This window comes from Vicia villosa, unplaced genomic scaffold (assembly GCF_029867415.1).
Source record: "Vicia villosa cultivar HV-30 ecotype Madison, WI unplaced genomic scaffold, Vvil1.0 ctg.000464F_1_1_1, whole genome shotgun sequence".
NCBI classification, from domain to species: domain Eukaryota; kingdom Viridiplantae; phylum Streptophyta; class Magnoliopsida; order Fabales; family Fabaceae; genus Vicia; species Vicia villosa.
The window spans coordinates 144,398-154,685 of NW_026705222.1; the positions used below are offsets into that span (position 1 = coordinate 144,398).

The following is a 10,288-nucleotide window of genomic DNA, read 5'->3' on the forward strand; positions in this document are numbered from 1 at the left end:
CATGAAGCTCGTGTTGAGCATTTTTCAGTCATTGTGTTACATATAAACTTTGAGCTTAAATAAGAATAATACCCTGAGAATACAACAAGTTAAACGGATATTATATAACATTCAACTCACGGATTATTTTACATTAACCAATTAACGATTTTTAGAGATTTTAAACAAACAAAAAAATATCAACTGAGCTTCATTACAAACAATTGTTATAATCATATAATCTAGATATACTAAACCTTTTATCAAAAATTAAAATAAAAAACCAATAGGGCAAGAATAGAAACGGGGGAAATTATCTATTTTATATAATATTTACAAAGAACAATAATTCCTATGTTGCTGTCTAAGCTACTGCTCTCTGACCTATACAATATCCAAAAGCCTAAACCAAAATTCCAAAGTAAGAGAATGAATGATCTCAGACTAAACTATAACCACAATTCACATAATCTTCATGTCAAAGTGTCAGAAGGCCATGTTATAAAATTTCACTATGTCTTAAGCTGCCACCAAAAAAGCTACCAACAATGACGCCAGCTCACATGGAAAAAATTTCCATTTCAAAAAATTAAAATTATATTTCTATGTATGCCTAATCACATCATGAACAAGTATTTTAAATCATCCACTGTAAGGCGACTTTGACGACCACCTGTTTCATCCTCTCCAAACGCAGATGCAACCATCTTTCGCTTCTTTTCCTGCAAATATATCAAACATCATATCAAGTCTCAACAACCATAAATACGTGCCAGCAATGAAAATAGCAGCTTACATGGAACGGAACAAAGAAAAATACCTGCAGGGCTAAAATACGGTCTTCAACCGTATCTTTGACAGTTAAACGCAAAACTGTAACCGGACGAGTCTGTCCAATTCGATGTGCTCTGTCTATGGCTTGATCTTCAGTTGTAGGATTCCACCATAGATCAAGCATGAGAACATGGCAGGCTGCAACCATGTTCAGACCAAGACTAGCAGCCTTCAAAGACATTATCATAACTGTTACCTGAAACACAACAGATCAACCTTACCAAAACATATACTTACTGAAGACGCAAATAAAATCATCTACAACCAAGGTTTCTCTATGTGAGGTTGGTTCAGTAACAATACTCATGGCATGAAAAATCTAGAACTTCAAGCATTGAAATTATTATCTATGACTACACAAACCTCAGGGAGTGTGTTAAAGTCCTTAACAGCTTTATCTCTTGCAAGGACAGACATTGTGCCATCAAGTCTTCTATACTGAATTGAAGAATTCTTAAGACACGCTTCAAGTAAATCAAGCATCCCCGTCCACTGAGAAAACACTATAGCTTTCTCCCCTAGAGAACCAATTGCACCATTAGAGCTTTTCTCCTTTAACATAGTTTTCTTTTTGTGAACATCACTAAAAGATTTTCCACTGTCAGCAGAAGTGGAGCTGCAATCAGTACTTTCTTTAGAAGTGCTTGGCACACAATTTTCTTGGGAAGTCCGACATTGTGGCTTTGACAATGACTGCAACACCTCAAGTGCAGCTTTTATTTTTGAAGAATTATATAGCTTAGTCTGAGAACAGGGTTCAGAATCCTCAACCTCAGAACCAGAGCAACCAAGCAAAAGATCACAAGACTGATCAGATAAAGAACTGTTCAGTGTGGCTTTGGGAAACACTGAAGACATGCTAAGTCGAGTTTTGCAATTTGTAGCAGGGCACTGATTGTCCTCACCAGTTAGATGTTCAGAAATGCACTGGTTACAGAAAACATGACCACAGACTGAAACAACAGCATCTTCAGGAGCATCCTGCATAGAATCATGTGATACGAATGTTAAAGCAGAAAAGATAATGTACCAAAATACATTTTGTCAAGAGATGTGGTCAATCAATATGATGCATTAATTATGAAATATAGCATCATGTATTAATATAAAATATACTTCACAATATTACTTATAATTTCAACTTCTATAAAGAAAAAGGTTTTAAAAAAATTCTCAATCCACTATCCTGTTTATCTTGAAAAGCAAGGGGAAAACAGAAAACAGGTATCCTTCATTTTAATTTCTTCCACGTTTTCAATTACCCCCACTCGCCCTAAATTAGTACATAACCACAACAACCATTTTGTTAAAAAATTGAAAAGTTATTTGTAGTTCACCCAAAGTAAGACGTAAGAGATCTTATAAACAGACAAATAAGATCAGCTTATAATTAAGGAATAACACTACTACAAATCATTTTAATTTTTTCCTCCTCACTCTAAAATTACTTTTTTCAACATAGTAATACCCGTGCACACTAAAGATAATGCATAGACCCTAGCAGCCACATCAACATCAAAACATATACATATATATATACACACACACACACACACACACACACACACACACACACACACACACACAAGCACGAGCAAAGCAAACGTACATTACAGATACCACAGAGAGCCAAGGAAGCCTCTAAACATTTCAAAAGATATAGCTGTTTTTCCCGAGGAAGCTTCATGGCCGTCTCAACAGAAGATTTCCAGAGAGTAGTAGAATTGTAACGCTTAACAAGCTGAGGGTGGTCGCAGGCTTGTCTAAGGCGCAAAAGCATCAATAAAATGTTGACATAGTTTTGCTTCACAGTACCAGCATCGGCGTATTCCTATAACACAAGCAGAAACAGAAACTCAATAAGGGTTTCGAATAAAATAAGTTACAGGCAGCAATCATCTTGCTGAGAAAATAAACAGGGCTTTTGAATATCGTAATCTGTCAACTTTTTAAAGGAGTAAGAGTACCTGAAACTGTGCACGTGAATCAGCCTCTAGCTTGGAATAGAAATCACGTTCCTCCTGTGAAAATTCCACTTTTTTCAACTCCACAGATTTAGGTGGCAAAGATATAATAGGCTCCCCATCCAGAAGTGAGCCTACAGAAAATGATCACACTTGCACGGTCACAAACAAATTTCAATCTAATGCCAGTCATTCAATTGAATGAATTCTTGCATATTACTCCCTCCGTTTCAAAATACATGTCGTTCAAGATTTTTGCACACAGTTTAAAAAATGTAATAATATTGTCATAAAACATTGCACTTACACTAAATTAACCTTATAAATGTATTGGAATTGTCATAAAACATTGCACTTACACTAAATTAACCTTATAAATGTATTGGAATTGTCATAAAACATTGCACTTACACTAAATTAACCTTATAAATGTATTGGAAGTAGTGTACAAGTAATAATTAAAGGACACAATTGAAAAAATAGCAATCATTAATACATTGAAAAGTGAGAATGACATTCATTTTGAAACAAATTTTATTTGTTAAAACAACACATAGTGAGAAGGAGGGAGTAAAATTGGTAACAATACAAGAAAAGAAGAATGTAAAATATATCATCAAAACGTGTTCTAAATTTAATTTCTATCACTTAGAAGGGAGTGTATAGCTAAGGAAGTGATAGATATCACGAAAATGATTATTTTGTCAGAGAGAACAATAAACTCAAATAATAATTAACTTACTGATGTGATGATCTAAAATTCTCACATGCAAATCTTACCTTTTGTCCGACGTAACATGATCGTCTTTAAGATAGTTTGCAGCTTTCTATACCCTTTTGATGGATTTCTGCTGATGGGAATCTTGATTGTTGAACAGAAAGATGTGTACACGGCATAAGGATCATATCTTAGAAATCTAAAGTAACTATAGAGATCATCAATTGAATTCTGGATTGGAGTTCCGGACAAGCACCATCTGCGCTTAGCTCGAAGACCCCAGCAGGCCCTTGCAACTTGAGTTCTGTGATTCTTTATACTTTGGGCCTCATCCAGGACAACTCTAAACCAGGCTACTTTTGCAAGAGGACGTGCAGCATCCTCAAGCATCATGCTGTCCAAACCTTTCTTCTTGCTGCTTTTTGAACTAGCAGGGCATTTCCTTTTCTTACTCGGCATAGCATGATCTTCGTAAGTTTCTTTTTCTCCGTCATCTTTGTCAACCAGAGGCTGCTTAGGGACCTCCTGGCTAACAATTGAATAAGTAGTCAAAACAACATCATACTTGGCAAGCTCATAAGGATCTTTGGTTCGACTACTTCCATGGTACACAAGCACAGAGAGATTTGCTTTGCAGGTTACTTTATTTTGCAGTTCGTCAGCCCACTGTCGCAGGACACTAGTTGGACAAACAACAAGGGTTCCTGCAGATGGCCTGCCTTTTGTGTGCACAGACAAATTCCCACCTGTGATTGCATTTCTGTTAGATGTATCTTGTTGACACACGTTAGATTCCTTCTTCACTTCACCATTATCAGGAAGTGGGTCATCATCCAAATCCAAGGTTTCTAATACACTTTTTTGTGCACTTTTGCATGTCTTGAGCAATGGAGGCCTTTCCTTTAGTATTAAAGAAATAGTTGACACTGTTTTCCCAAGACCCTGCAAGAGAAAAGGTATTAAATCAAGTCTTCACAAGGAAATCAAATGCTTGTTGACAGCCAATAACGATCCCAGAACGGCAACAGTGTGCTCACCTGATCATCTGCAAGAATTCCTCCGGAACAGTATAAACTTGATGTTTCCTTCTGAACCATCCACGATAAAGCAATTCTCTGACACAATAATTTCTATCAGTTAGATGACCCAAGGAAATCAAAACATAAATTAGGGGGGTCACGGGAACACACCGAAGCGATTCACACAGGTTTTTTCAAGTCAACCAACAATATATAACTTGAAAAGAAAAGCAAATGTCTGATGCAAAAATATTCAATTTCTTCCTAGCGTAATTTAAAAATTGGGAAACAATTAATTATCAGATAAAATAACAAATGAAACTGTGATTGATATCTCCTATCTTCAAAAACAAAGGTGTCTAAAATTAACAGAGATCGGAACCATAAACAAAACTAGAACACCACTAACTATTGGTTCCTATGCTCATATGGTTACTCAGATTACTAAAGCTGCAATGATGCAATGACCAAGGGTCAAGATAGGAATATAAATTGCACCGCCCTGCAAACGAAGCAGGTATGGGTGGTAAGGGTGTGTAAGGCAAAGAGAATGAGGGAGAGAACATATACAGTTGTCAGTAAGAATTTGGAGGTTAGGGCAGGAAATAAGCAGACCCATAAAAGGGACTGAAATATGTGTATCTTGTGTTTACTAATTCAGTGTGTGCGAGCAAGAAACCTGTGACATAGTTCCAAGCATTGATACAATTCATTCATTAATAAGATTAATAGATCATAAAAAATGATCCATTTCCGGCTTGATTAGAAAATCCCATATCCAGACCATAAAACCCACATTCCCATTTGTTTTAATTTGAAAGCAGATCTACTGGTATGGGAGACATAAATGGACCTATAATAACATTTTTTAAACAGCTACAAAAAACATTTAAAAGAATGAATTTGTAAAGTAACCTGGTGACGTAAAAGGGGAACAGCCAACAACCCATCTGGGGGACTAACTTCTGACTTTGGCTGAGAAAGATCCTGCAATCAACTACAATGTTAGTTCACTTTCATAGGCCATGGTAAGCAAATATATTATAATACCTCCGACAAATCAAACTAATAAGTTTAAATTTAGGCAAAAAAAAAGGGGAGAAACCAATGTTTTAGAAACCAGACCAAAGATCGAACAAACGAGACTGACAGGACATGGTTTAACTAGTTCAACCAGATAGTAAATAAATAAATGAATTTAGTGTTAAATTATAGATAAATATAAACCATAGTAATAAAGATCATCGTTGGTCTCAATATTATAAAAAATTAGGCCCAATTATAATTTCAAAAAGAGTTCAAAAAACAGAGTAATAATATACCATAACGTCAGGCCCAATATTTTTACTTTTAAAACCCTAATTCATTTACTAAATCATCTTCTGTTTGATTTTTTCAGAGCGCAGCACAACCATTTGGAACCCCTCATCCCTTCATACGCAATTTTCTGAGTTCTAGGAAGGAATGATTGGTTTTGAATGATAGTGACAATGATGATAATAAGCTACAGCATGAAAAATCCAACTTCTCCACTACAGGCTCTTCTATTTTGTATCCAAGTTTTCTTTTCTTATACACAAACCCCCAAAAAAGAACACAGCAAATGAGATAATATTTAAAATCACACTTGCATTATGTGCTCCACCAAATTCTATCAATTTGTATTCCTACAAGGGCCATAACAATTATCAAATAGAACATTGACATCAAGACCAAAAACAGAAGGAAAATAAGTTGTGCATGTGAAAAGATTACTCTAGTAATTGCCAAGGTAAAAGTGCCAACCTGCAATGCAACTCGTAATATGTACTGCTCATCGCGGGGTTTTGGTCTTGTGCCTCCCGCCATATACGGTTTAGTATAGTCAAATCTAGAAGATTGTGACATATTACGAGAATTAATGGGTTCAGCAGATCGACTTGTAGGTGCAGGGTGACTGATTTCTTCAATAATGCAAACATCGCAGTCATCTTCGTCATTGGATCCCTCAGTACTTCTGGAAAGTTGAGAATCATCAATACTTTTATATTCGCTTGGTTTACTCTCTAGTTCACTCATACCACAATTATATTGTTTCCCATTGGTAATTGATGCCCGGGCAATAGAGAGAGATTTGTCTAAGGATCTGAAATTCAAATTTCCTGTATTTCCTGGAAAACGTTTAGCAGTTTCATCGATAAGATCTTGATAATAATTGCCATCCTCAGATTTTACGATTGTGTCACTATCCTCATCCTTCAAAAAATCATAATTCTGACATTCAATGGTAGGGAAAATATGAGGTAATTGTTTCACCCCAAGACCAGCATTTAACTCAGCATGGTCATTGTGAAAAGTATTTTGGAAAGGCATACCCATTTCATCTCCTTCAGCTTTGACATTAAATGACTGGCCTTCACAAGAAATATACGGAGCACAAGATGATTGTTGCACTGATTCACGGTCTTCAAATATAACATTACCAGGAAAAAATGAAGGATATTCACTATCTGTTGGCATAAATTGCCTGTCCTGAAAAGGGGTTGGACCAAACGTATTCAAATGCATGCCGCCAATCATATTTGCAGAATCAGTTAAGAACTCCATTTTTTCAACCTTCATGTCCATTGTTGTCTCTTCATTTTTCCAGAATTCAGGATAAACACCATTAGGCAAATAAGCAGAACTGTCAGTAACAACAGGTCTAACATCTATACCCTGGTAACAATTCAAAGATGGATAGTAGCCACTAAAATCACTAGGAGCATCGGAACCTTGACAAAAAGTAGAATCGGTTGAAGTTCCAAAATGTGTGGGCATGTCAACATCCACAGACGGCATTTCAGAAGTTGTGCATGAGTCATTTTCCTGCTGCTTAGAAACTCCAATAATGTCTTTCAAAGCTGTTCCATAATTTGCAAAAGTTCCATTAACATTCTCAATGATAGAGCTGTGAGAAGCATCTGCAAGCAGGAAAAAAAAATCAGACTAGTGGCAAAATTCAGATGACAAAGATATGAAGCTTTTGAAAGAATGATGGAAATGCCAATATCTTAGTCTAATGATAACCCAGAAGATTTCGCATACATTCAGATTCTACATCATCTGCCACATGCTTGATTTGGCTAGTATTGTGACCCTTCCACAGACTTGAGTTCAAATTATCTCTACAAACAGTTACGGCATTTGAATTTGCTTCAGCGAAACTAGTGTCTGTACTGTAAAAAGGCATCTCACGTTCAGAAACTCCTGCCCTTTCTGCATAGAAAGTTTCATCACTTTCCACAACAGAGAATGAGTCCCTGTAACCACCAGCAAAAGCATTTGGGGAATAGCAGGTCTGTGATGAAGGTCCTTGGTTTTCATGTTCGTAGTCAAGCATGGAAGAATTCCCTGCAGAATCAGATGAATTAGTTGAGACCTATGTCCCTGAATTTTATTCATCTTAGCAGAATTTAGAACAGGCTGACTAAATCTACTAAGGTAAAAGCTAGGAAAAAGTGATTATTCAATCACTTGAGAGCCAAGGCAATAACAATCTACTCTAAAATATTAGCAACTACGAATTACACATACCAAATTCAGAAAGTAAAAATAAACTCAAGAAAATTCATATTCCACAAATTAACCAGACCAAATACAAACAACAAGGACAAGAATCAATTACCACAAAAAAGGCCACCTAAGTTTACATACCATTGTGAAGTAAAAAATTATCATGGGTCCCAGATTCACCAGGTGAAACGTCTTTCAATGAAGAATCCTCGTGACTATTCTGCAGCATTATATACAGAAAATTATTATAATTGGTGAGATACATATGAATTTGGCCAATCGAATTCAAAATCCTTAAGACGCGTTCAAACAAAAAATACAAAGAACATCAACAGGAAAGGTATATTGTTTTAGAGAAACATAAACATAACACTCCGAATTTAACTAAAAACTGCCCCAAGAGAATCAACACTGACAATCTATTCAGCACCTCCGAATTTAACTCCAAATACGAGTGAAGCGACACCACATGGAATTGTAAAAAATATATCAATTGTTCTTCTACATTACAATAAAGAACTAAGGATCAAAAGTACAGTAAAAATAAATTTATTTCTTCATGTAAATGGTGTAAAGATGAAGACATACAAACCAGCAGCAGTAATTTCAAGGAATTTTTCATCTTTTAAATATCAAAGAAGGCTATAGGATGGGGATTTTAAAACTCTCGACCTTCCTCCAATTTTAGCCGAATTTGTTCATTAGAGAGTAGCAACCATCTGAATCTCGACAAATTGCACTCTTTTAAAAGGCAGTTCTCACTAAAAGTCTTATAAACAAATGGCACTCTTTTTCTACTAGACTAAGGCCGTGTTGGGATAAATAAGCTGTTTATCAGATTAACAGCTTATTTGCAGCTTATAGCACAAATGCTTATCAAAATAAGCGCTTATGAATAAGCTCGCATAAGCTATTTTTATAACCAAAAAATAAAATAAATTTAAATTGTTTTTATATGTTAGAAGTTGTTTTCATTAGCTATCTTGAAGAATATATAAAAATAAGTTCAAAAAAATTTATGAAAAATGTTAGAAGTTGTGTTGTTTAAATCTCCCAAACAGGGTCACAAAACTTATGGCAGTAAATAAGCTCAAATAAGCCCATCCAAACATACCCTAAACCGCTTCAAAACTGTTTATTCAGTATCTATCTACACACCTTGACATGAACAAATGTGGCTAAAATTTCCAAAGCTGTACAACTCATAATGAAATACCTTAGATACCATACAATAAATATATACACAACAAATTGGCCTTCACCGGAACTATACAGATCAAAACAGCCGCAAACGAAAACCAACGAAACAGTGAAATTTCAAGGAAAAAAAAAAGCAAAAAGTTTACACTGCAAATCCAATCATCCTATATAATCAATGAATAAACAGCCATGCAACGAGGATCAAATCATGAATATTTGAATTCTAAACCCAAATCGGAACTCTAGTAACCTCCATTCACAGCATTCGTAAAATTGACAGGGATAGGGTTTTCTTCATACACTCAAATCAAGCACAAAAACCACAACAACCAAGTCCAGTAACCGTACCTCAGAAGGATCACAATCCTCATCAAGAACGCTGAGAAAAGACTCGATATCCATTGCAAGCTTCTCGTCATCTGATTCATCTCCATCCTCCCCAAACAGTGTCGGAAATTGAAATTCATCATCCGCCATAGTCACCAACAATCCAAAAGCTCAATCGAATCGAAACCCTAATTATCCAAACCGTTTCCGCAAACCAAAAACCTCCGGCGCCGATTCTCGAAATTGAAAAGCAGCACGTTAAATCGCATTCTCCGAAGAGAGAAAGAGATAGAGAGGGGTTCGTGAAGAATCAATGGAGGTTTCTGAGAAGGTTCGTGATGCGACTTTTTTTTAGAGAGAGAGGAAGTTTTAGAGAGAGAAAGAAAAAGAAGACAAAGTTGATCGTGGATTGTGTGAAGTTAGGTTTAAATAGGGTTTGGGGTACGTAAAGGGTGCGCACGTTAGTGAGGCGTGCGCTTTACGATGATTGGGTTTGTTATTCAAGTTTTATAGTGCGCGCGGTAATTGAACCTCTACGACGCCGTTTTATTCAAATACTTCAGTCATGAAGATACTATAACTATGAGTTGGATTCCTCGTGAGTCATTTTCGAATTTTCAGTTTCTGATTTTTCAATTTTATTTATAATTTACACTATTATTTTTTATTTAGATTTTCTTGATTAGGTGAATATTTAAAAATTTATAACGCGA

At 35.8% G+C, this 10,288-nt stretch overlaps 1 protein-coding gene across 2 annotated transcripts; it reads right to left on the reverse strand.

Annotated features, from left to right (window-relative positions):
• Window positions 1–277: 277 nt before the first annotated feature.
• Window positions 278–9,992, reverse strand: LOC131628556 (helicase-like transcription factor CHR28). Of its 2 annotated transcripts, none has more exons than XM_058899385.1 (12): window positions 9,597–9,992; window positions 8,190–8,268; window positions 7,581–7,886; window positions 6,300–7,456; window positions 5,430–5,501; window positions 4,533–4,610; window positions 3,558–4,437; window positions 2,781–2,911; window positions 2,423–2,644; window positions 1,177–1,794; window positions 800–1,009; window positions 278–701 (listed from the first exon to the last, which is right to left on the reverse strand). In XM_058899385.1, the coding sequence occupies exons 1-12, from the start codon at window positions 9,723–9,725 to the stop codon at window positions 597–599; spliced, it is 3,987 nt and encodes a 1,328-aa protein (XP_058755368.1). In that variant the 5' UTR covers window positions 9,726–9,992; the 3' UTR covers window positions 278–596. The 2 variants fall into 2 exon arrangements, with proteins under 2 accessions (XP_058755368.1, XP_058755369.1); XM_058899386.1 differs by having other exon boundaries at window positions 8,190–8,263; window positions 9,597–9,735.
• Between the last annotated feature and the right edge of the window lie 296 nt (window positions 9,993–10,288).

What these genes read in the sequence shown, in the direction of transcription:
- LOC131628556 (XM_058899385.1), bottom strand. Translation starts at nt 9,725, where the DNA reads ATGGCGGATGATGAATTTCAATTTCCGACACTGTTTGGGGAGGATGGA. An exon ending in AGATGATGTAGAATCTGAAT is followed by an intron (nt 7,457 to 7,580) that starts GTATGCGAAATC and finishes TCCTGCTTGCAG; the next exon opens with ATGCTTCTCACAGCTCTATC. An exon ending in ATTCACGTGCACAGTTTCAG is followed by an intron (nt 2,645 to 2,780) that starts GTACTCTTACTC and finishes CTTGTGTTATAG; the next exon opens with GAATACGCCGATGCTGGTAC.